The sequence below is a fragment of the Nicotiana sylvestris genome, chromosome 7 (genome assembly GCF_000393655.2).
Source record: "Nicotiana sylvestris chromosome 7, ASM39365v2, whole genome shotgun sequence".
Taxonomy (NCBI): Eukaryota; Viridiplantae; Streptophyta; class Magnoliopsida; order Solanales; family Solanaceae; genus Nicotiana; species Nicotiana sylvestris.
In genome coordinates this window covers 115,217,600-115,244,880 of record NC_091063.1, presented here as the reverse complement: position 1 = coordinate 115,244,880, position 27,281 = coordinate 115,217,600, and the positions used below count along the sequence as shown (strand labels likewise).

The following is a 27,281-nucleotide window of genomic DNA, read 5'->3' as shown; positions in this document are numbered from 1 at the left end:
AGATCAAAGCCAAGGTTCTCAGGGTGGTTGAGTACCCAACATGGTTAGATAATATTGTGCCAGTTCCAAATAAATATGGGAAGGTCCGAGTATGTGTTGATTATCGGGATTTAAATAGAGCAAGTCCCAAAGACGATTTCCCACTACCAAACATACACATCCTGACCGACAACTGCACCAAGTATGAACTCCAATCCTTTGTGGATTGCTTCGCAGGTTATCACCAGATCTGGATGGATGAAGAAGATACCGAGAAGACAGCTTTTATTATGCCTTGGGATGTATACTGTTATAAAATGATGTCATTCGGTCTGAAGAATGTTGGGGTCACTTACATGAGAGCCATGACAACCATTTTCCTTGATATGATACACAAAGAAATAAAGGTGTATGTGGACGACATTATTATCAAATCCAAGAGAGCCGCGGACCACATAGCGGATTTGAGGAAGTTCTTTGACAGGCTAAGGAGGTACAACTTGAAGTTGAACCCCGCGAAATGTGCATTCGGGGTTCCCGCAGGAAAGCTACTAGGATTCATTATCAGTTGCCGAGGGATCGAGCTAGATCCAACTAAAGTCAAAGTTATTCAGAATTTACCACCACCCAAAAGCAAGAATGACGTGATGAGCTTCCTGGGACGTCTCAACTACATCAGTCAATTCATATCATAGTCCACAGTAATATGTGAACCCATCTTCAAGATGCTGAGGAAAGATGTCGAGACAAGTTGGACCAAGGACTGTTAGAAAGTTTTTGACAAAATCAAAGAATACCTATCCACACTGCTAGTTGTGGTCCCGCTAGAGTCAGGACGACCCTTGCTACTTTATCTATCCGTGTTAGATGGAGCCTTCAGATGCGTTTTAGGACGACATGAAGAGACAGGAAGAAAGGAGAAAGCCATATATCACTTGAGTAAGAAATTCACACCTTGTAAAGCATGGTATTCTCTGCTTGAATGCACTTGCTGCGCTTTGACCTGGACAGCCCAAAAGTTGAGGCATTATTTTTTTGCCTATACTACATACCTCATATCTAGGATGGATCCTTTGAAATACATGTTTCAGAAGCTTATACCTACGGGGAAGTTGGCTAAATGGCAAATACTGCTGAGTGAGTTTGACATCAGCTACGCAACTCAAAAGGCGGTCAAGGGACAAGCATTGGCAGATCACCTCGCTGAAAATCAGGTGGGAGGAGAATACGAACCTTTGAAGACGTATTTCCCTGATGAATAAGAATCATTCATAGGAGAAGACACTACGGAAGCATATGATGGTTGGAGGATGTTCTTTGATGGAGCCGCAAATTTCAAAGGAGTGGGCATTGGAGCAGTATTTGTATCGGAAATGGGTCAGCATTATCCTATATCTACTAAACTCAGATTTCCCTGCATCAACAATATGACGGAGTACAAAGCCTGCATACTAGGGCTCAACATGTCAGTCGATATGAACATTCAGGAGTTGTTGGTAATTAGTGATCCATATTTGCTTGTGCACTAGGTGCAAGGAGAATGGGCCACCAGGAATTCCAAGATATTGCCATAGCTGCATCATGTGCAGGAATTGATGATGAGGTTCACGAAGATAGAATTCAGACATGTGCCCAGAATTCAAAATGAGTTTGCCGATACATTAGCCACTTTGTCATCCATGATACAACATCCAGATAAGAACTATATCGATCACATCCCGGTGAGGATCCATAATCAACCTGAATATTGTGCTCATGTCGAGGAAGAAGCAGATGGAAAGCCTTGGTTCCATGACATCAAGGATTACTTATCAAAAGGAGAATACCCGGAGCACGCAGACCATACTCAAAAATGCACGTTCTGGATATTGTCAAATTGCTTCTTCCACAATGGAGGGAACTTGTACAGAAGAACTCTGGATTTGGGTTTGCTAAGGTGTGTCGAAGCAAAGGAAGCTTCCAAGCTACTTGAGGATATTCATGTTGGGACATGTGGTCTGCACACGAATGGTTTCGTTCTGGCCAAGAAGATAATCAGGGCAGGTTACTTTTGGATGACCATGGAGATGGATTGTATTCAGTATGTCTGTAAATGCTTTCAATGCCAAGTGCATGCCGACATGATAAAGGTGCCGCCAAACGAGCTCAATGTAACAAGCTCGCTTTGTCCATTCACCGCCTGGGGAATGGATGTCATTGGCCCGATTGAGCCCACTGCTTCAACCGGGCACATGTTTATTCTAGTAGCCATTGATTACTTCACAAAATGGGTAGAAGTTGCATCTTACAAAGCTGTAACCAAGAAAGTCGTCACAGATTTTGTCAAGGATCGTATTGTCTGTCGTTTCGGAGTTCCTAAGTCCATTATTACTAACAACGTTGCCAACCTCAACAGTGATCTGATGAAAGCTATATGTGAAACTTTCAAAATCAAGCACAAGAATTCTACCGCCTACAGACCTCAGATGAATGGAGTCGTAGAAGCCACCAACAAAAACATTAAGAAAATACTAAGGAAAATGGTGGAAAATCACAAGCAATGTCATAAGAAGTTACCATTTGCTCTGTTAGGGTACCACACTATAGTTTTCACGTCAATCCAGGCAACCCCCTACGTACTGGTTTATGGTACCGAGGCTGTCATTCCAGTCGAGGTAGAAATTCCTTCCTTAAGAGTCATACAGGAAGCTGAACTCAGCGATGGGGAATGGATAAGAAGTCGGTATGAACAGTTGGCCCTTATCGATGGAAAGAGAATGAATGCAGTGTGTCACGGCCAACTTTATCAGAATAAAATGTCCAGAGCTTTCAACAAAAGGGTCAAACCAAGACAATTCGCACCAGGGCAGGTGGTATCGAAGAAAATCATCCCACACCAAGACGATGCCAAAGAGAAATTCTCTCCCAACTGGCAAGGTCCGTACATGGTTCACAGGGTCCTAACAGGAGGAGCACTCATACTTGCAGAAATGGACGGAGAAATCTGGCCAAAACCAATCAATTCAGACACAGTCAAGAGATACTATGCCTAGATTGTTTCATATTTCTTTTATGATGTAATTGAACTACGCTTGACCTGATTCCCATTTAAGAGGGGATACATAGGCAGCCTTATAGGTTCTGTCATATCATATTAAAATTTTCATTTCCCCCAAAATCAGAAACTAGGGTAGAATTTAGAGGAAGGTCCTCAAAATTCTGGAGCAAGTCCAGCCAGCACCATCACATGACAAGAGGTCAGTCATTAGTAAAGAACTGGGGCAAAATTTTGAGAAAGATTCTCAAAATTCCAAGGAAGATTCAGCAAGGTCCACCATCCACAAATGGTTAGAGACCATCTACCAAACTGGGGCAGAATTTTAAAGAGGATCCTCAAAATTCCAACAAAAGAGAGCTGCTTTGAAATGTGTCACAGTCACTAGTTCATCAAAGTTACTTGATATATCAATACATTTCCAAAACAATTCTATTTTATCAATGAATGCATATTTTTCGAAAACTCTATTTTTATAATAGCCAGGTGCTACTTAGGGGAATCCGAAGGGGGCTTCCAGAGCGGAGTAGAGCAAGGCCGGTAGACGAAGCAAGAACCAACCTTCCCCCATGAAACTTACTATTTTTCTTTGAATGCAAGCATATTTGACGATAGCATTCGTACACATAGAAAATTCACCATCCATCCGTTCGTTAGATGCAAACATGTCCTAGCTAAGATATACACTCCGCCCTTATCTGTTATTTACTCTTTGCATGAGTCTAATCCTTGACTCCATATCTGCATGAGTCTAATACTTGACTCCACATTTGCATGAGTCTGATCCTTGACTCCACATTTGCATGAGTCTGATCCTTGACTCCATATTTGCATGAGACTAAGCTCTGTCTCCATACTTGCATGAGTCTAATCCTTGACTCCATAATTGCATGAGTCTAAGCCTAGACTCTATACTTGCATGAGTCTAATCCTCGACTCCACATTTGCATGAGTCTGATCCTAGACTCCATATTTGCATGAGACTAAGCTCTTTCTCCATACTTGCATGAGTCTAATCCTTGACTCCACATTTGAATGAGTCTGATCCTTGACTCCATATTTGCATGAGACTAGGATATGTCTCCATACCTGCATGAGTCTAATCCTTGACTCCACATTTACATGAGTCTGATCCTTGACTCCATATTTGCATGAGACTAAGCTTTGTCTCCATACTTGTATGAGTCTAATTCTTGACTCCATAATTGCATGAGTCTAATCCTTGACTCCACATTTGCATGAGTCTGATCCTGTACTCCATATTTGCATGAGACTAAGCTCTGTCTCCATACTTGCATGAGTCTAATCCTTGACTCCATAGTTGCATGAGTCTAAGCCCTGACTCCATACCTGCATAAGGCCACATCTGCCTTCTCTTCGCATAAGTCTAATCCTTGACTCCATATTTGCATAGGACTAAGCTATGTCCCGCATCTTGCATGAGGTTAAGCTCTACCTCCATATTTACCTCATCTTTGCATGAGACTAAGCTCTGTCTCCAATCTTGCATGAGTCTAATCCCTGACTCCATATTTGCACGGGACTAAACAATGTCCCTCTTTGCACCAATGCTGCTCTATTTTCTACTACTATCTACTTGCTTTTCGATCGGGCTAAGCTCTATCCTTCATTTCACAAGACTAAGCCTTGTCATGTTACATCATATTATTGCATTTCATGGGATGAAATATTGCCAATTTATCCAAAGTCACCATAGTCTAAAGGCATCGTCCTCATAGCTGGAAGACATCACGCCATGGCATGAGGATCTCTCAAATTTGCATATCATTATTCAAAGGCGTCATGGTTCGGAGGCACCATTTTCATGGCCCGAGAACATCATTTTGTGGACTGCGAATCCCTCACTAAATAATTCATGGTCCAGGATGTCACGGTCTAATGACGTCATCTTTAACCGTCCGAAAACAACCTTCATGGTACAAAGAGAATTTGCATCATGTTAAAATTTTCGCAAATATGTTTGTAGCATCTTTTATTTGCAGGTAATCATCAAACAACCACTATCCTAACAGGAGCGATCTCTCTCCAGTTCCCTCCAACCGTCCCGAACCTTAACCACTCATCGTAGCTACTTCCACATCTCGTGTCCGTTCTTGCAATAATCCATCGGCATACTCCGTAGGTGAATCCAGAACTACACATGGCCTGATTCCTGTAAAACTAGGGGTATGTAGGCAACTCGAAAACTGAATTTCGTCCTCCGTCTTCTGAAGCATCACGTTCGGTCAAAATGGGCCATCATTACTTTATCCGAAAACTCTTTCATCCTTCTCGGGTAAAGAGGGGAAGCTGTTGATACCCAATTTTTTCTTATATATTTTAAATATGCATAAAAGCCTTCAAAATATCATATACATGCATATACAAGCATGCACAAGGCTTTCATTATTTTTTCCATAATTTTAAGGGTTTAAATTGAGTTATTTTGACCCCTTTTATCCATAAAATACCCAATAATTATTTCCAAAATTATTGTTTTGATAATTCATTTATTTGATTTCTATACTTATGCCAAAATATGACTAATGTAATTTTTATGTATCTTTACAATCATATTTAGTATTTTTTAAGCTAAATTGTATATAATTACAATGTTAGCCCATTTTAAAATATAATATATTTTATATGCATAAAATTAGATCCTATATTTTTAAATGTTAATTATGTATTTTAAATCATTTTGGCACCTTAAATTATTTTCTAGCTATTACTTATTATTTATTAAAATTAAAATAGGGAAAACTGACTATTTAAATAACAACCAAATTTGGCTTTCAATTATAGCCAAATTGCAACCCAATTTTATAATTAAAAACCCAACCCATACACTATTAACCCTTACCCAAACCCGAAACCCACCTACCCGGTTGAATCCTGACCATTGATCTCCCAGATCAACGGTCCAAATAATCCCCTTCCTTTTTTAACTCTAATCAACCCCCCTAACCCTAATAACTTTTCCAATCCGCCTCCTTCAGATGTTCTCATCTCCCCCTTCTCTCTCAACCTAACCCTAATCACTTTTCAAATGCCGCCTCCTTCTCCGGTCATCTTCGGCGACTATCTCTCAAACCCTAAGCCTCAAATGGGTCTCTCATCGCCTTGCTCATCATCTCTAAGGCCTTCAAGGGTCCTGGGCCATGTCGATTTGGACCTAGGGTTTCTGATTCTGTTGTTTGAGGTTTCCCTGGTGTGATTTTGGGCAAAATCACACCATATGTGTTACGATTTGTGAAGTTATAACAGGTTCTTTCGATTTCTATTTAGGTTTCCTTTTTGAAACCCTAGCTCTCTTCTGAATCTCTCATATCTCTATTATTTTCATGCTTTAAGCCTGTTTCCTTCTATGATTTGTTTATTCTCGAGCTTTCTTCTGAAAGATCTTCTACTTTTAAATCGTTTTCACTTTCTTTGAAAACTAGGGTTTTCTCGGAGTTCTTTCTACACCTGTTTTAATCGATTTCTTTATCATTAAACCTTTTTTCCTTATTTATTTTGACCGATTCTATATTCCTACTACATTTTAACTCGACTCTGTTAAAAGCCCTAATTCTTTTTTTTAACATTTTCTTTACTTTGGTTTTGTGTGTTAGCATGATTCTCTTTACTTTGTTTCTGTGTGTTAGCATGATTCTCTTCACTTTGTTTTTATGTGTTAGTATGATTTTCGTTACTTTGGTTTTGTGTGCTAGCATGATTCTCTTTACTTTGTTTTCGTGTGTTAACATGATTTTCCTTGCCTTGGTTTTGTGTGCTAGCCTGTTTACCTTATTCTTGTTAATCTCTCTTGGCCACCATGCTTCGAATATGTTCTGCTGAATATTTAGCCTACTTATATCACCTATATATGATTGTGTTTGCTCATCTCTTGTTTCTTTCTGTCTATATAGCTGACCTTGTTTGTTTGCTACTCCTATTCATTCGTCTCTATTTATATGTTGAGAATACAGAATCATGACTCTCCCCATGATTGATTCTGATTTTTCGTAATTGATTCTGATTTTCCTTACTTGATGGTGATTGAAAGTTCTTTTTTTTTAAAGCCCTAAAAGCTTTACCTCGTCTGTGTAAATTAACTAATTTCATTACCTTATCTACCATGGTACTTTGCTTTACTAAGTCTTTCCTTATTTAGGTTTTTCTGAATTTGGTCCTAAATGAATACTCTATGCCTACTGAACCTTGACTCATTCCTTATTTAATTATGTACAAATTGTTCTTCCTGCCTTATATTGTACTAAATCTTTCCATTTGCTCTTGATTCCCTTAACTTAAGGGTGTACTTCCTTGATTATCTAATTGATTGATTATGGGTTCTTAAATTAGTATACTTCCACTACCTACTTTCAACTATAAATACTCTAAGTCTTTCACAAACAAGACATGGGACATGGCTTTCAAAAAACTCCTCTCTTATTAAAAATCCCTGTTCTCCCTTCTTCCATGTGTTATTTTGCTACTATTTGCCGGCTGCAAGCCAAGGCTAATCATCTGTGCTCTTTGGTTCTTTCATTCTGCTTACTTCTATCTTCACTGGTATGTCCTAGTTTAATTTAAAGCCTCAACAACAACATGTTTCTCTTCTTGTTTCAGTTTCTTTTATTTCTAGCATGCTTTTACTTGTGGTTCTGTTTTGAAGTTTGTAGTTATGTTATATTATCAGCATGCTAGTATGACTCCCCTCCCTTTAAATTTATGTATTCCCTTGTTTGATTCAACCATGCCTGGACAATTGTTTTTTTACCTACTGTGTGCTTACCATTCTTATGAATCCCAAATCCCTATCCCCATCTATGTGTTTATGTTCTCCCTGATTAGTTTGTGATTATGCCAGTTTCAACTATTTATGAGCATGTCCAAACCAGTCCAAATACCCTTGTTGGGTTTATGTGTTTGTAATCAAACTCCTGTGTATCCCCAAGCCCTTTGATCCCTGTGTGACTACTGAATTCATTTGGGTTCTGTGTGTGATCCTATCCTGAAGTGTTTGATTTTGTTTATCACTCCAACCTCTTTCAAACAACCTCTATTACCTTACTGATTGCTTTCAAAACAGACTTTTAAATCTGGTCTTTAATATGCTTCTTTCAACCTGTGTCCTGCACTTCTACTTTACTCTTAGTTAATAGGTTCTGCCCCCTCTAGTATGTGTACTGCCTTGGGATCCTCTTGAGAACCCTCTAAACTGTGGCATCCTGAGGCTGGCGTTTCCACACTGCACTGGTTCAATGCTTGGCTACTAAGTCTAGGTGTAAGCATTGTCCGGGGTCCTTGAGACCCTTAGGGAACTCTGATGTACCTAGACTCTGATTTGTCTATGGAAATGAGGCTTGAAAGACCATTGGAGGCTTTGGGAAACTTGGTCCTAATTGCAGGCTCTCTATAGAATAGCTTCTTGATTTTCTATTTTTAGTTATGTAATTCATTTATTAACCTGTAATAATTTGTAAACAGATATTTGGGGTATTTAGTAAAAGGGTGGTAGATGTATACTTTGTGGGGTAACATGGGTAGAAATCCTGCTCTTAGGCATTATTTTCAAATCTGCTTGCTTCACTCAATAGAAAACATGTTCATAGGGTTTTATTCTTGTTGAATCTGATTGCTTTTGGCATAATAGAATCATGCCTATAGGATTCCACTTTTAATTTCATTTGCATCATAATAGAGAATCATGCCTATAGGATTCCACTTCTAATTTCATTTGCATCTAATAGAAATTATGCATGCAAGGACTTCACTTTTAATATCATTTGCATCATATAGAAACCATGTTCATAAAATTCTGCATTTGTCATGTTAAAAACCATGTTTCTAGGTTCCAAGCCATCATGTCTTAAATCAATTCAAATATAGATACCATGTCTATAGGGCTTAATTCCGATTTAGTTATAATAAGTCTTTCATATGTTACTGCCAGTTGACTAAAACTCGTAACGCGCCTAGATACCATGCCTGTAAGGATTTCCATTTGCAATTACGTCTGGTAATCTAATTATCCTAATAAGTCAATTTCATTTCACCTAGTTTACTTCTTAAAATTGGTCTTATTAAGCGATGAAATTTCTTGAAAATAGTTCTTTCAAAATTGCTTTAATCTCATTAGATATCCGGCCTGCAGGTACTAAAAGGGTCTATTACGAAAACTTGTTTGTTTCTGCATTAATATAGACACAGTACTGCATATAGGTAAGCCTTAGGTCATTTCAAAACCTGCATTTCCTTAAAGTTGTTCCCGTCGTTCAACGTTTCTGATTCTAATAAGATGTTAAAGAGGAGTCCCTAGACAACTACTAGGTTATAACTTCTGGATCTAAAAGTGGTCTATTTCTGCATAATCACTTGGAAATCCTGCTTTAGGACTTTGATTGATGAAGACCTTAATTGTGCTTGAGACGTGCTGTTTGTATGTATGTTTGAGGAGGAAACTGTGAGCCTCTTAAGTGCTCCCACTATGTGAAAGTCCTAAATGTTTTTTGACTGTCGCCTTAGATATTTGCCTTTAAAACCTTAGGGGTACATCTATAACCCTCTATAGGTAAAGGTCCTAACTCCTTCTGGGATGGTTAAGAAGGGACGGGTAGCAGCACGCAATTGGTATCAGTGACCAAACACTCGCTTTACATGACCAATAAAGGGATGGGAAGGGTAGACATGGGATATGATGACTACGCATTAATGTCACGTGTAGCCCCTCATTGAGGAGTGTCTACCGGACATTGCGTGGGGTGATCCTATAGGATAAACAATCTGACCCCTCCTTACCCCAAACCCTCTCCCCATTTTAAAACTTTGTTTTTATAATTTGTTCAAACTTCTATTTCACTATTTGAATTATTCAATGTGCTTTACAAATAACTTATCTGATTTAACTATTTGTATGGACTAATTTTTGAATATAAGTTCGGCCGGGACCCACAGTTGTGGACCAAGAGGGGTGCCTACACCTTCCCCCCCCCCAGGTTACTTCGAGCCCTTACCCTAATCTAGTAATGCGAACCAATCCAAGAGTTAACTACTCTAGGTGCCCTAACGCACCTTAATCTGTTAGGTGACGACTCTTCAAAATACAGAATTTCCAAAAAGAAATGAGTCATCACACCCCGTGAATGTCAAAAACCCGAACTCCTCCCCGTGGGGGGAAAAGGGGGCGCGACAGTGAGCACTGCCCGGGATCCTTGAGGTCCTTAGGGAACTCTGACACACTTGGATATGAATTGGGCTATGAAATCTTAGGTATTTGATACTAGTGAAGGCTTGGTACACCAGGATTTGCTTTGGGCCTGCTTCAGGCTCCCTATAGCTTAATTTCTATTCTATTTATGTAATTTTTATTCAATCATTGGTTTGTAATAATTAATTGTAAACAGATATTGGGTTGACTAGTGAAAAGGGAGGGTAGTTGTATACTGTGGGTAAAGATAGGTAGATAACATGCCTATATGGTTCATTTCGGTTCAAATGTGTTTTGTTAGATAACATGCATATAGGGTTCATTTGATTCAAGTGTGTTTTGTTAGATAATATGCCTTTAGGGTTTCGCTTTGGTCAAATAAATTCTTCCTGCTTCACTTTATATATAATTAGACATATGCCTATATGATTTAAAATCAGCTTTGAGCATAGAAATCATGCATATAGGATCTAAAATCAGCCATAACTAGACATCATTCCTATATGAAGTAAAAATTAGTTTAATTAGAAATCATGCCTTTAGATTTTGAATCAGTTAATTAATTATCTTGCTCATTTCTTTAATAGTCCTCAACATTGTGTTAATTAATATCACTAGAAAAAATGCCTATAAGATAAAGAACTTCAAAATGCTTCCCAGAATTGTGACTGCATATACGCACTTAGGCAAGCCTTAGGGTGTCAAATAATTGTGAAACTCGTTCTGTTTATATGTGAGATTATCCAGGTTTAACAAGCTGTAAAATTAGTAGGAAAACTGGTTAGGACCCTGCCACTTCCCTTAAACCATAAACGATGCATGTTCTATATAGTGATGTTCATCTAGATGTCATGTTCTTAGGATTTATGAACTTTCTTCAAAAATTGTGTTTAAGACGTGTTGTTTGTTTGCCTATATACGTGTGGAGGTAAATGTGAGCCTTCTAACTTACTATCCTTATTTGTTGCCCTATATGTTATTTGCTTGTTGCCTAGATTTTTACCTTTCAAAAAACTGTAGATTGTCTAGAACTATCTAGATTTAGTGGTCCCAAATTCCTCCATGACTATAAGGAAGGGATAGATAGCAGCACGCTTAGAGGTCGTTAATTAAGCTCGCTCATATAACCACTAAGGGGAGGGTAATGTGTAGTAAAAGGATATGATGAATGCACGTTAATGTCATGTGTAGCCCCTCGTTGAGGAGTGATTACCGGGCATTGCATGGGTATGATCCTATAGGCTAATCAACCTAGGACTTCCCTTTCCCAATTCCATATGTGTTTAAATTTTATAAACTTTCTTTTCTTTACATATGCATGTGCAAGTTGTTCAAATCTCTCTCTCGCTCCTATTACCTGAATCGTACGTGTACTTAGAATGTGAAAACATACCTGTATTTGCAAATATGTGTTGAAACTGTTTAGTTGTTGTGAACAACTAATTTTTGACCACATCCAAATTCTATACTATTTTAGTGTAAATATTTCTTTTAGGCCTAATCTTAATATTTTAATACTTTTATCTTACTCTTAATAGGTTTTATTTAAAAGAAAAATTCAATTAAAAAACACTACAAAATTACTTATATTCTTAGAATATAAAGTTTATCTCTAAGAAAATCAAAAATATATATGAATAGAGTTTCTTTTAATTATAATTTTAATAAGTAAGCTATAGAATCTTTCTTAGTATGATTTAAAGTGAATGTAAATATTTAATTTTCCTTATATTGTAAGAAATGTTGGCTAATCTTCTTATCTTTATAATTTAATTTATCTTTTAAAATAAAATAGAAATAAAAAAAAACAAAAAGAAAACAAAATGAAGATAACGTAAATGGAGTCCGAAACTTTTATGATGCTTTTTTGGACAAAAAAACATGTTTCTAATGCTAAAAAAAAAGTTACGTAATTACGTAAAACGCAGTACTATACTGCGTTTTACTTTAACGAAAAGTTGGTCGTTAAAGTAAAACGCAGTATAGTACTGCGTATTATTTTTAAAAAAAAATTACTAATTCGCAGTACTATACTGCGTTTTACTTAAAATTTGGGCCCAGCTTTATTTTATTAAAGCAATTCGCAGTATTATACTATGTTTTAACTAAAACGCAGTATAATACTGGGAATTGCTTTAATAAAATAAAGCCCCTTCTTCTTCCTTGGACCACAGAACCGACGAACCCCCATTAAAAAATTTCGGATTCTGCTGGTCCCTCCTCCCCCCCCCCCCCCCCCCCCCGCGTCAAAATTTAAAAAAAAAAATTGGGCCCCACCCATCACCTAAAGAGCAAGGAGTGTAGGTCCCACACACAAGACAAGTTTTGGATTCCTTCTTTCGGGTGCAAAAATTCGATTTCAATCAAATTCAAAAAACTTAAATCGAGGTATTTCGATTTTGTTTATGTCGAAACTCGTATAGTACATGCATATTTGTATTGTTTAATGTGTTTCCATGTTAATTTGTGTTATGTTTGTGTTTAAATTTGTATCTTATACCCAGATTGATTTATTAGCTTTGGTACAAAAAAAATTTAAAATTTGATAAATTATTTGTATTGTTCAAAAATTAATATTATTTATTTTGTTTGTTGTTCATATTTATATTTTATGTTAGTTTTTTTTATATGTAATAGTGACATTTTAGCGTAGTAAAATAAATAGCCTTTTAGTGTAATAAAATATAGTCTTTTAGTGTAGTAAAATAGAGAGCCTTTTAGTGTAGTAAAATATAGAGCCTTTTAGCGTAGTAAAATATAGAGCCTTTTAGCGTAGTAAAATGTAGAACCTTTGGATTAGAGTATATGTAGTTTAAGTATGTAGTAACTGCAAACTCTATCCAATTACACTTTACAAAATTAATTATTTAATTTATAACTATAAATTTACAAAAGTAACAAATTAATATATGTTGTAAAATTAACTCCAATATCGAGTCTGGAACCCATACATAATTATTCAGTCCAATATTAAACATAATTAATTATTTAATTTATTAAGCTAACAAAATTCTAAAAAAGTTGAAATTGACACGCATAATAATTAAGGATAACTTGGTGCTGCTGGGACTCAAATATCGAGCCTGGAACCCATACATAATTATTCAGTCCAATATTAAATATAATTAATTATTTAATCATGCATAATAATTAAGGATAACTTGGTGCTGCCGGGCCTCAAATATCGAGCCTGGAACCCATACATAATTATTCAGTCCAATTCAATAATTTTTAATTTAATTCATTAAACTCGCAAAATTCTAAAAATGTTGAAATTGACAAGCATAATAATTAAGGATAACTTGGTGTTACCGGGCCTAAAATATCGAGCCTGGAACCCATATATAATTATTCAGTCCAATATTAAACATAATTAATTATTTAATTCCTTAAACTAACAAAATTCTAAAAATATTGAAATTGATACGCATAATAATTAAGGATAACTTGGTGCTACCAGGACTCAAATATCGAGCCTGGAATCCATACATAATTATTCAGTCCAATATTAAATATAATTAATTATTTAATCACACATAATAATTAAGGATAACTTGGTGCTACCGGGCCTCAAATATCGAGCCTGGAACTCATACATAATTATTCAGTCCAATATTAAACATAATTAATTATTTAATCACACATAATAATTAAGGATAACTTGGTGCTATCGAGCCTCAAATATCGAGCCTGGAACCCATACATAATTATTCAGTCCAATATTAAACATAATTAATTATTTAATTCCTTAAACTAACACACACAATTAATTTTGTTTAAATTATAGTAGACGACATGGACTTTCCTCCGCCTGCGCATCCTGGACCTGCCGAGGATCAGCTACTAGTATTGCAGGGCGACCATAGGTCCTCCTTTGTATGGGAGGGACAGCTATCGATGCAGGCTCTCCGCCCCAGGAGACCTGACGATTTGTGGGAGTTCATCGTGGAGCATCCTTTCCATGCCCGTGTAGTCGCGCGCCTACAGGCTACGGGCTTCTATGCGATTTTTGAGCTTGGACAGATGCAGCTTGATTGGTCTCTCATCACGGCCTTGGTAGAGCGGTGGCGACCGGAGACGCACACTTTTCACTTGCCCACTAAAGAAGACACCATCACGCTGGAGGATGTTCAGGTTTAATACGGGCTGCGCGTAGATGGATGGGTCGTGGCACTGCCCCAGTACATTAAATCCATGACGAATGCACAATTTTTATATATGATGGGGCATTTTACTGGTTATAGACCTCAGGGTGACGCTGGGGGCAGTCGCGTTGCTTTGTCAGCCATCAGAGATCATATGGCTGTTTTGCGCCAAGACATTACCGATGAGACGGAGGATCTCCATATTGAGAGGTACACGCGGTTGGCGCTACTCCTGTTTTTCGGCTTTGTCTTGCTCCCGAACACTTCGGGGAGTCTCGTGAGTATGCGCTTTCTCCATCATCTTCAGCAGTTTGATGCTTTACCCCAGTATAGTTGGGGTGTTGTTGTTCTCGCATACCTGTATAGGAGCATATGCTGGTCGAGCATGGGCCCAGCAATGGACATATGTGGTTTTCTGCCCCTCCTACAGGTGACAACATTTTCGAATACTCTGGTCATTATTCCGAATTCTATATGGTCGAAATGACTCATAAATTTTACATCAACCTTTTATCTTAGGTTTGGGCCTGGCAGCGGATCATGCCGTTGCAGCCACCTCTACCACCACTTGCGCCTGGTGAGGCTTATCCGTTTCTCCCTCTAGCTTCTAGGTGGATTCTCCGGCGTGGGAACTACCAAGGGACCGATGCTCATCATAATCTCCCCCTTATCAGGGATGTGCAAGATATGCTGGTGGACGGATAGGTAAATATGTACCTACACTTACTTATTTTAAATTGAGTTGTGTTACGCATACTCACTTTTATGTTATTATTTGGTAGTTCATCCGGATGCCATACAACGACGAGTTGCTAGCTCAGCTGCCCATTTATTGCTCAGTCGATCTACTGCTTTGGAACACCTCCGTCCTGATGATATTTATCGATATGGTTGAGTATCATGCCACAGAGCGTGTGCTTCGCCAGTTTCACCGTCTCCAGCCTATACCGGGGGATCCTGGATGGGTGGCTACACGCTATCAGTGGGATGACCGTGCCAGGTAGAACGATATATATATGGGATGGCTAGAGCAGTAGGTTTATATTTGGGAGGAGCAGCGAGCTGACCGTATTCCGCCAGCACCTACATTTACCCAGGAGGCCACTATTCATCTGTATGCATCATGGTACCGCCGTCACACCTGACTGATTATCGGGAACCTCATTCATGTACTTGGCGAGCACTACAGACCATACGCCGGGAGCTTGCGGAGGTGAAGGCGAAACTAAAAGAGGTAGAAGAAGAAAAGGAACAAATGGAAGAACGATTGAAGTGGTTGGAGCAGAGAATAAATGGCAACCGGTACTAAACATTGGCATGTATATGTTTAGTGTATTTTTCATATTTTATGTATTTTTATTATGTTGGCCTGTTATGTTTGTGTTTGTGCTATAGTAATATTTTATTTTAATTGAAGTGGCATGTATGGAATGTATTGTCATGTATGTACTAAATTTTATTTTAATTGAAGTGGAAGTTAAGTTTAAGTGCTTGTGTTTTTATATGAAACTATCAAACCACGATTTACATATTACATTTTCCTACAATTTAACAGCTTTTTCTTCACTCATTCCAGATTGTGGAACATAATTTTATTTGACATATATTGCAACATACACAAGTACAAACACGTATTACAAAAAATAATACCAAAACAAAAGACTAGGGGTATCCTTGATAGCTGGGTACATTCGACGAACTTGCACCAGGAGTCGTATTACTATCGCCACGCACACCACCTGAAGGACATTTACGACGGTCGTATCCTGTTTGCGAGCATATGCCACATTTATGCGCATAAACAGTGTCACCAACATCTATTTGGTTCCGTATACGCGTTCTCTTTTGCACTTGCAGCTTGCGCAAATAGTCCTTGTTACATACCATCTTAAAAGGTTCCGGCGGCCAATAATACTCAGCACCTAATGGCTGCAACTTTCCACTATACGTGTCTACGTATGCAGCAACACTGTATTGCCTATCAATATAGTTTGTTGCCTCATATCCAACTTGTTGAAAGCACTTCAATGCATGTGCGCACGACATGTGGTATATGGTCCATTTCCCACATGAACATAACCTTCTATTTTCATTCACCGTCTGTAAATTATTCCCACGGTGTTCGCGGATAGCGGTCTTAACTTCAAAAGCACCTCGTTCATGATCGTACTGAAGAAATTAATGCCACTGTGCTCACCTCCTGACCTTTCAAATCTTCTCATGGGTATTGGCATAAATTGAACACCCCTGTCCATCAACGCTGATGCAGCTGCATGCCTTTCAACAAACCTCTCCGCACTCTGTTTGAATGTCATGCGGACCATGGTAGTGACAGGCAGACTTCAACAAGCCGTTGAATGACTCTGACACGTTTGTAGTGAGGGCTCCCCATCGTCTGCCGCTATCAGCATGCAACTTCCATATGTGAAGCTCATGCCCCATCAACCAAGTATAGGCTCGTGGTTCTAACTATCGGATCGCTTCCATGCGCCTCGTGAATTTGCACTGCTAGTGCTCAGTTGCAACCATCCACATTAAGTCATGCAAGGCGTTGTCAGGATATTTCTTCTGGAAATTGGCCTTCAGGTGACGCATACAGTAACGGTGGTATGCATATAGTTCCTGCCATTCAGGCAAGTGACGTACAGAACTTAAAATACCACCATGCCGATCAGATATTAGACAAATACCTGAACGCTGTTTGACAACGTGCTGCTTCAAGTAGTTCAAAAAAAGCATCCACGTATCTTTTCTTTTGTTGGCACATATGGAAAAAGCTAGTGGAAATATTTGCTCGTTGGCATCTACTGCAACTGCAATCAAAAGCTTAATATCATACTTTCCATGGACATGAGTACCATCTATGGAAATAACAGGATGACAATGCACAAAACCATCAATTACTGGTTTAAATGACCCGAACACATAGTTGAAATATATTCGGGTCTGTCCGGACTCCGCTCACACCTCCATTCAACAATAGTCCCGGGGTTAAAGTATTGAAGTGCGGCCATGTACCTGGGCAGATTTGAAAAAGACTTATCCCAGTCGCCATAAATAAGTTCAAAGGCACGTTTGCGACCGAGATATGCCTTTCTTTTGGTTATAGTACAGCCATACTCCTGGTGGATGGCTGTAATACACTCTTTAATCTTGAACCTAATGGACACTTCCAAATATGGAATCAAGACAAAAGAAATCAAGTCCACATCCAAGTTGAAGTGATTCTCATTGTATGTGTCCATTTCACATCTGTGCACGCTAATAAATTGACCCACTTTCCACAAACCTGATTTCTTCTTGGTGGCACACAACATCCAGTGACAACCCATAAAGTCTCTACGGCATACAGCCTTGTATTTCTCCGTAGTTGACTCACTTACCGTCATCTCACGGCACTCTCTTATACTGTAGATTTTTACAGCCCTAATTAGGCGAGCTTTATCGGGGAAATACATGCCCTTTGTCAGAACAGCTGGTCTAGACTCATCCCACATCGCTGACCGGAATTCATCATCATCCCTTGTGAGGGAATCCACGTTCGGCATGCTTGGAAAATTATCAAGGTAGGGAATATTCCGCTCATGAAATGGCACGTGGGCCTCGTACACTCTTGGTCTAGTGGGAGGTGGAAGAACATGCTCCCTCGTCAGCTCAGGTTCAACATTCACTTCCTCCTCATCATCACCCTCATCATGGAAGGGTGTGTCATCGTCAGACTCATCCGCATTATTGTCATAATCACTATCATCTTCCTGACTCTGTGCATTTGCCAAATCACGAGTAAATACGTCGTCTATGGGCAACTGTGTGAGGTCAAGAGCTTCAAGAAGCTCGTTTTCACTGCACAAAAAGAACAAAATGATAAGTTACCCAACTAGATAAATACTTTAGATATAGCTATATCACTTTACTTACAAGTCATACTATCTTGACGTTTCATGATGGATATTTCTTGTTGGTGATGACTCCCGAATGGACCACCATGGTCCAATACTCCAGAACTACGCATATTCCAACTAGGAGCGGGGTCATAGCTTGTAAAATTCATATCCGGATGGTACCCCCTATGAAAAATATGAGTGTTAATACAAATCCAATTAAAACATAAAACAAACATCGCTAAAGCGTAGTAAAATTGAAGTTTACCAGTCGTTTTGCTGATTATATAAAGTCGAAAAACTATTTTGTGGCTGCTCATTCGCCGGTGGTGACAAGTTTAAATCAAGGCAAGCTCTTTCATCAGCAATCTGTCCAGCAAAAACTGCTCCAGAATAACAACCCGATGACTGGGGGTTATCCCTACTATGCACACCCTCATTATTGGGAACGTCTTCCACCTTGACGTACATTTTCAATAATTTTATTACAATAAATTCCCTGTATTCATTTGAAATCCGCAAAAAATCTCTAAGAGTTTCATCATCCTCGATGTTAAACTCAGAATAATAAGCAAACCCCTGCAGAGTCACTGAATACGGAAATCTACCGGTTACTTTAAGGTTAACTGAACGCCTCCTATCACTCATTTTTGTACGTAACAACGATACCAATTTATCATACTCCATAGTAAGCGGCAATTTAACATGATACTGTAGAGGTGAGTTATACCTCATAGAGTTATTCTCCAGCACAACCTCATTCCCCCCCCCCCCAAATATAGTGAAACCCTTATTTTTGGCACTTCAGACATTGTAAAAAAATGATTGATAAGAAGAAGAGAGAAGTATGAACGTAAGTTTGAAGTAAAGTATTGAATGAATTTTCATAAAATTGAAACGCCTTTAAATAAGGAAAGTCCGAGCTTGGGGTGTAGAAATTTTCTATGTAAAACGTAGTACAATACTACGTTTTATGTATTTAAAGTATTGTTATGTCAGTTAATTGGTGGGGCCAAAAATCAGAGTAAAACGCAGTATAATAGTACGTTTCAGGTAAAACGCATTATTATACTGCATTTTACAAAAAAAATTATGTTGTACTACTTATAAGTAAAACGCAGTATAGTACTGCGAATTAGTAAAAAAAAATTAAATAATACACAGTACTATACTGCATTTTACTTTCACGGTAACTTTCCGTTAAAGTAAAACACAGTATAGTACTGCATTTTACGTAATTACGTAACATTTTTTTTAGCATTAGGAACGTGTTTTTTGTCCAAAAAAAAGCATCAAAAAAGTTTCGGACTCGAAATGGGGTAACAAACTTTATCGCAAACTTTAATGTAAATCTGATTTAAGACGGATAAAAATCATAATCCCTTAACTTCCCTATTTTTTGCTAAAGTCTCTCACGTATTCCACCCCTCACTTCCCACTTCCCCATTTATCTCACCGTTAACTCACATTTCAGTTATACAGCACTACATCTATATATAAGTAACACACTTCATAAAAAAAAAACAGAGGAAGAAAATGAAAAACAGAGAATCAGATAAAGGGAATATTAGAGTAGATTAGAGGAGAGATCATCCATTGAATTCACAAAAAAATCAGCACTTTCCTTCTCATTTAGACGCACAATCCACATAGGGATAGAAACAGAGGATTAGAGGAACCCAATTCCACCATGCCTTAAACCATTTTTACTATAAACTGACATTGCAAATCCACTCGAAATTCTGGTTAGCTTTTACAAAGTGTTGTTCGAGGTTGGATGTTCGATTAAGGTGTTGTTCGAAGCCGAAGGTCGCTGTCATTGTCCCTGATTTTTAGTTATTTTTCGATGGAATTCCGTAGCCGGGTCGTGCACACACAGTCCGAGCATATCTTTGTATTCGCGGATTTTACTCATTTAAAAGAAGCAATCTCAGGTTCAATTCTTCCCACTCTTACTTCTATTTTGGCATCAATTTTCAACGTGGTATGAATATATGATACCTATCTGTTCTTTTCTCAATTTTTCTTGGTTTAAGTTCTGTTGGAATTGCTAGAATGATACTATTTGGTTTCAGTTTGTAAAACTTGAGACTCCATTAAGGTTGTAGGTTCAATTAGGTTCTACTTTTCTAGATCTCGTTATAGTTGGATTAAAGCTCGGTTGTTTGGTTCCGAGTCATATTTTTTTTGGTAATAAACAATTTATTTATACAACAACAACCTAAGAGTTATTACAATTAGAGCTCAGTCTAGGTAACATAGTGCCTAGACTGTCTCTTTTTAGTACATGAACAACAAAAACAGGCGGAATATCATAAGTTTGCAAAGTACAAAAAGTGCCCAAGCTGCAACCATTTTTAGCTAACAGGTTCGCTACTCCATTAGCCTCTCTAAAAACATGCTTCAGCTGTGGATCATTCGCCTTCCGTAATAGGTACCTGCAGTCATCAATCATGTTTTAGTAGAGACAGTTATTAGATTTTAGGAGATTTAATAGTTCCAAACAGTCCGTCTCTATTACTAATGGGAAGAATTTTTCTGTTAGTGCTAGTTTGACTCCATGGAGGAGGACCAGGATTTCCATATATATGTTAGCAGCATGGTCGAATCCCATGTTGAAACCTAGAATCCACCTATCGTCCCTAATCACCCCTCCTATTCCTCCCACTCCTGGATTTTCTACGCATGAGCCATCGATATTTAGTTTATAAAAGATGGGGTTGGACGGTTCCCATTTTACAAGGATAGTTTTCTTGGGTGGTTTTAAGCAACGATTTTTTGCCATGTAAAGGAATTTCATGGCTTTGCTAATGGGTTGACTTATGGTGATAGGGAATTTAATTCCTTGAAAGAGAATCTCATTTCTGAAGTTCCAGATATGTCATAGGAGGAAAGGGAAGAGGTCTGACCAGCGTAGGTGATTGTTAAAAGATTTCCTGGACATGAGTTGATTTTTAAGCCAATTATGCAGGGTATCTTTTCCTGAGGGATTCTGAGAGAAAGTATGGTTTATATTGATTTGATCCCAGATATGTCTAGAGTAGTTGCATCGGAAGAAGATATGTTCTATGTCCTCAATTTTCCTGTTGCAAATGTTACAAGTGTCTTCGTGGCAAATCCCTCTTTTGGTTAGCATATGCTTAGTGGGGAACCTGTCCCAAAAGATTATCTAAAGGAAATATTTTAATTTGTTTAGGGAGTTGATTTTCCAGAGCCAAGCTAAGTTTTTTCCATTGCCTATAAATTCTGAGACAGCTTCATAGGAAGCTTTAACCGAGAAACAGTGGTGACCCTTTGATTCCCAGGTGTATGGGTCAGTAGTGGGTCTGGTTTGTTTTATGTAGGTGCAGTTTATCTTAGATACTATCTCAGGGGGCAGTTCGAATGATAAGTTTCTAAGGTCAAATATTCCGTTTTTAATAACACATGAGAGATTTAGGTCGAGTTCTCTAGCTGGGATGAGGCCCTGGATGCAGTCTCTAAGTGCTCCTAATTGAATTATCTATTTATCTTGCCACAGTCTAATGGCTATTCCATCTCCTACTAGCCATTTGGTATTGGCATTGCAAATTTCAGAACCCTTCCTAATTACTTTCTAAGTATGGGAGCCTGTATTCTTGCTTTTCCTATGATTATATTTACTAAAGATAGTTTTGGCCCATAGGTTCTCTTTTTCTTTTCTATATCTCCAAGCTAATGCTGCATTGAAAGAGGAATTTTTCTAATGGGTGTTCGGAATACCTAAGCCCCCTTGTTTTTTAGGCATCATGACTATGCTCCATTTAACAAGGTGGCATTTCTTTTTTTCCTCCGTGCTACCCCATAGGAAGTTCCTTTGAATAGATTCTATCTTGTTGAGGGTTGTTATAGGGAGGTCATAAATATGCATGATGTGATTCAGGATTGCGGCTAAGGTGGCTTTTATGAGGGTTGTCCTACCTGCCATATTAAGGAACTTTGTTTTCCAGCCTTTTAGTCTATTATTCATCCTATCTAGGATAAATTGGAAGTCTTTTTTTTTGTAGGATTGGCATTGGGCATAGGAAAGCCTAGGTACTTACCGAAGTTATTAGTATATCTCATTGAGAAGCAGCTACTAATATGATCTTTTTGATCCATAGGGGTATTCCTGGAGAACACAATTTTTGATTTTCCAAAATTGATAGATTGCCCGGAAGCATTACAGAATTTGTTAATAGTGTCTATGATATAGTTATAGCTCTTGTGGTTGGCTTCAGCTAGGAGGAGAAGATCGTCTACAAAGAATAGATGGGAAAGCTTCGGGCTTTTGGAAGTTATTTTGACTGGAGTCCATCTACAACAATATATTTCGTGGTCGATTAACCTAGAGAGCATTTCCATACATATGATAAAGATATATGGGGATAGGGGATCCCCTGTCTAATACCCCTAGATGGTTCAAAAAATTCAGTTCTTGATCCATTGATAAGGATAGCCGTGGTGGTGGTAGAGATGCAAGACATTATAAGATCAACAAGGTCAGGAGGGAAGTTAAGAGAGTTAAGGGAAAATTTGACGAAAGACTATTCGATTTTATCGAAGGCTTTTTCCAGGTCTATTTTAATCATCACTTTAGATTTTTTCCCTTTGGTTTTCCTGAAGTTGTCAAGAACCTCATTTATGATTAAGGCATTATCAGCAACCCTTCTGCCTTTAATAAAGCTAGTTTGTGTAGGGTGGATGAGGGTTGGTAGGAGGGCTTTAATGCGATTAGCAATAATCTTAGTGACGACCTTATAAGTCGTGTTACATAGGCTTATAGGTCTAAACTGCCTGATAGTTTCAGCATTTTGACATTTAGGTATTATACAGACTAAGGTGTTATTCATGATCTTAATCATTTTTTGGATATGAAAGAATCTTGACAAATGTTTATGAGATGGTTGCTTGTCTCCTTCCAATATTTCTGGTAAAAGAAGGGATGAAGCCCATCCGGCCCCGGAGCTTTGTAGGGTTGAAAGGAATCTAACGCCCTTTTTATTTCTTCTGTAGTGGGAATACTACTAAGGTATGAATGGTCTTGGTCGCTAATTTTTGAATTGTAGGAGAGGTATATATTATTAAGCAGAGATTGGTTGTGACCCGTAGTATAGAGGTTTTGGTAGTAGTTAATAATTAGGTTTTTGATAGGTTTTTGATCTTGGAGCCAATTCCCTGCTTCGTCTTTTAGACAAATGATTCTATTTTTTCTTCTTCTTTGCATGGTGGTGATGTGAAAAAAATTTGTGTTGGCGTCACCATCCTGGATCCATTGAACCCTGGATTTGAGCTTCCAGAAATCCTCCTTTTTCCAGAGTACAATATTGTACTCGTGTAGGAGTTCGTTTTCCAGATTTATGAGGAATTGACTGTGGGGGTAGTTTGGTGAGGTCTGGATGCCATTTAATCTAGCTAGAAGTTTGCTCTTCCGTTTGAAAATATTACCAAAAGTATTGTTGTTCCATTCGATATCCTTAGAACAAAAGTTATCTATGGCTTTAGTAATATTTGGTTGGTCAGACCAAGAGTTATCGACCAAGTCTCTAAAGATGGGGTGAGATAACCACATATCTTCCATTCTAAAGATATTGCTATTAGTAGGGAAGCTTTTGAAAAGGCCTAATTTGATTGGACAATGGTCTGAGTGGCTTCTAGTTAGATGCTTGACATTAGCTTCTTGGAATAGTTCTAACCATTCCGTGTTCGCAATGCATCTATCAAGTCGTTCCATAATTACGTTTTTACAATTATTGCTCTTGTTAGTCCAGGTAAACTTTGGGCCCTTAAATCCCAAGTCCACAAGGCCACATTGGTTCATGCAATCTAGAAATTTTGAGACTCTATTGTTATTTATGGGTAAGCCTCCAAATTTTTCCGAGGCACGAGTGACTTCATTGAAGTCTCCCGCGACTAGCCATGGTCCTTTATAGTTACTTGCTACTATTTTTAAATTATTCCATAGAATTGATCTTTCTTCCAAGAGATTACTAGCATAGATAATAGAACATAACCAATTTTTTATTGAATTTCGTACCTTTACCATGGCATGGATCTCTTGATCCATTCCACCAATTTGGTCGACTATTGTGTCTCCATTGTTCCACATGAGCACAATGCCCCCTAAGTTTCCATTGGCAGGCATTTGGATGAGGCTAGAGTAACCGAAATCCTGTACCAAGACATGATGGTCCTCCAGTTTAGTTTCTAGCAAGGCCACTATGCTAGGTCGATGATAATCTAGCATAACTCTAAAAGCTCGTCTAAATTCTGCGCTATTTGCACCTCGACAGTTCCAAATGATCATATTCATACTTTTGTTTCTACTTGAGACTTCCCTTGCATGGCTACTGGTGGGGTTGTGGCTGCTCCTTGTGCTCTCCCGTTGTGTCCAGTAGTGAGTGAACATTGTTGGGACTAACACCACTGCATGTTGGTATAGGCCTTGGGGGGTTCATTTTTCTGATGGAGATGGAGCACTTCCTCAAATCTACTAGGCAACTTAAGATGTACCTTTTTTCTTTTCTTGCTTGGAAGGCCATTGTTTTTGGGTATCTTAACACCTCGTGCTCCACTATTCTTTTTGTTGGAATTTCTTCCTCTTCTTCCTCCTCTTCCATCGGAGTTTGGCTCGAATTTTGTAGTGTTGGAGGAGCCATTTGTGCTTGGCTCGAGCTTTGAAGGGGTGGGGGTGGGACTGTTCTGGGCAGAGGGGCTAAGGGGGTGCTACTGCTGGGTTGTGAGTTTGGCTGAGCTAGATTAGTTTGGAAAGTAGGAGCTAGGGTTGGAGGGTTTGCATGGGATGGGTAGATCGGTAAGTTGGTGTTGGACATGCTGTACGTGAGTTGTTGAGGACATGCATGGGAGCTCCATGGAGATGGGTGTGGACCTAGATTCATTGGCATAGGGTGGAGCTATTGGAGGCTCATCCATGGGCGAATCATGGCATTGTTTAGGCCCAGCTGCATCCCTTCCGCTACAATTTGTGCTTTGTAGGATGGATCCCCTATTTGGACTATAAGATCCCTCCCGTCTAATTGTAGGCTTATGTTCAAAGCATGGCCCATGAGACCCCATTCCAACCAAAATTGGGGAGCATAATCTAGTTGTATGGGCCTTATGGTGAAGATCAGAGGGGTTTTGGGTTGGTTTGTGAGCTGTGGCCTCGTCCAAACATTCCTTCATGCCCTTGGATACCTCATATTGTGGTTGTTGAATGGTAGCCTTGGCATCTTGTGGTTTGTTTTTTCTTTGGATTGAGTCTTTTAGAATAGTGGATTCATTACTAGTAAATAAGTGTCTATTTGTATCCGTTACTTTAGTAGTAGGGCCATTATGTGTTGAAAAGGTTTTCTCCATCCTAGGAGTCAAGATGTCTTGTTCATTAATGGGATTATGACTTGGGGTTGACAAGGAATGAGGTTGATTTGTACTATGGTTGTGTTGTAGAGGACTGATGGCTTGCAGGGGTAAAATGGAGGTGTTAGTTTGTGGGCTACTAAGGTTTTGCATTAATGAGGAGGGTTGGCTATTTGTAGGTAAAGTAGGGTCTAAATCCATTGATTGCTCTTTGTTGCTTTCCTCCGTTGGTTTTACTGCTGAAGGGCTATCTTGGGTTTTGTTTGGGAGAAGTTAATACCCAAGGGTGTATATGAGTTAAGGTTCGAGTTAATAGGGGAGGGCTGTATTTCTAGGTTAGTTATAGCAAGGTCCCTTGTGTAAAGGCTAGAGATTAGTTTATCTTGATGATGTTGATGTCTTAGGTCTTTGTGTATGGTATTGTCCTTTTGTTGGCTTTGGTTTGTAGAGGGACGTAAGGGAGTAGCAGAAATATCACCAAAGGGCTGAGTATTATCCATTAGGTTTTGGTTTCCCTCATTATTTAGTGGTTGCTTCTGGATAGTTGTAGCACCGGCTCTTTACCACTGTTGTGTACTTTGGCTAGGCTTTTAGGTAGTCAATCCTTTAAAGTACTCTAGGTCTTTACTAGGGTTTAGGTTATGTGGATTGTTTTGATACTTTTTGCTTTTCTTTTGGTGGGATACGATTGTCCATTGGTCAATCTTTTGTATGATAGCCTCCACCGTGTTTAGCTTGGGCAGGATCTTGGATGGATCCGTTCCTTCTTGTTCAACCACTTTTGGATTCTGGTCTGGGAAACTACTCAAGTTATGTCCAAGCCTACCACAATTTGTGCATAGGAGATTGAAGCCCTCATAGGTAATTCGTTGTATATGTTTGCTGATCACAATGTAGGTTTTGAGTGATTTTTCTATGGGTACCAATACACATAGTCGAGCATACTTACCTTTTAGCGCAAATTCGGTGCAGGCATCAATGTGTATTAGTTGTCCTAGCTTTCTTCCAATTTTTTGGAGTATATCGTAGTCATATAATTCAGTGGGTAATTCCGAGAGTCTTGCCCATATAGCTGAGTATGTTAGCGTAACTTTGGAAGCTACAAATCTGGGCTCCCATTTCCTTACTGTAAGGAATTGATTCCCAATGAACCATGGTCCTTTATAAAGAGCCTTGTTATAATTCTCCTCCTTAGAAAATTTTATTAGGTAATAGTCGCACCCTAGGTCCACCAGAGATAGAGTTTCAATTGGTTTCCATATCGCGTGTAGCTTTTTTTGGAGAAATTGGTAACCAACTCTCCTGCCAAACATTTTGATAATAAGAGAATTGGTCCAGTTTTTGTATATACGCTCCTTATCCGACGAGGTGATGGGGATGAAGAACTCTAGGTTAGGGTAGTTATCAGTTTCATCCTCCTGTTCATAGGAGTCCATGTTTTGTTGTACTGTAACTTGGCTGCCCTCTGGTTCATTGTTTGCAATATTACATGAAATCAAGGTGTCCAGGAAGGACATCCTCTTTGTAGGGTTTGTTATATCATTTGCTCCTGTTGCTGGTTCACCCATGGATTTATCTCTACTAATTTCCATGTCCATTGGTGGGGGTGTAGTGAGGGAAGGGCCTGGCGTTACCATGAGGGCTACTCGCTCATTTGTTAATGTTGGGTGGTCTTCACTCCTGTTAAGGCA

General features: G+C 38.7%; 2 protein-coding genes across 2 annotated transcripts; both read left to right on the top strand.

Moving 5' to 3' along the window:
• The first annotated feature begins 1,658 nt into the window (after window positions 1-1,658).
• LOC138873647 (uncharacterized) lies at window positions 1,659-6,992 on the top strand. Its single transcript, XM_070152123.1, has 3 exons — window positions 1,659-2,022; window positions 2,254-2,895; window positions 6,925-6,992. Exons 1-3 carry the CDS (start codon window positions 1,659-1,661, stop codon window positions 6,990-6,992), a joined length of 1,074 nt encoding a protein of 357 aa, XP_070008224.1.
• A 7,011-nt stretch (window positions 6,993-14,003) lies between these two features.
• Window positions 14,004-14,348, top strand: LOC138873646 (serine/threonine-protein phosphatase 7 long form homolog). The gene has a single exon (XM_070152122.1). The coding sequence runs from the start codon at window positions 14,004-14,006 to the stop codon at window positions 14,346-14,348; it is 345 nt and encodes a 114-aa protein (XP_070008223.1).
• Window positions 14,349-27,281: the final 12,933 nt, after the last annotated feature.

Coding starts and splice junctions, on each gene's coding strand:
- LOC138873647 (XM_070152123.1), top strand. CDS start 1,659: ATGATACAACATCCAGATAAGAACTATATCGATCACATCCCGGTGAGG. Junction 2,023..2,253: donor CAAGAAGATAATCAGGGCAG/GTTACTTTTGGA, acceptor CAAAATGGGTAG/AAGTTGCATCTTACAAAGCT. Junction 2,896..6,924: donor ATTCTCTCCCAACTGGCAAG/GTCCGTACATGG, acceptor CTGTCTATATAG/CTGACCTTGTTTGTTTGCTA.
- LOC138873646 (XM_070152122.1), top strand. CDS start 14,004: ATGGACTTTCCTCCGCCTGCGCATCCTGGACCTGCCGAGGATCAGCTA.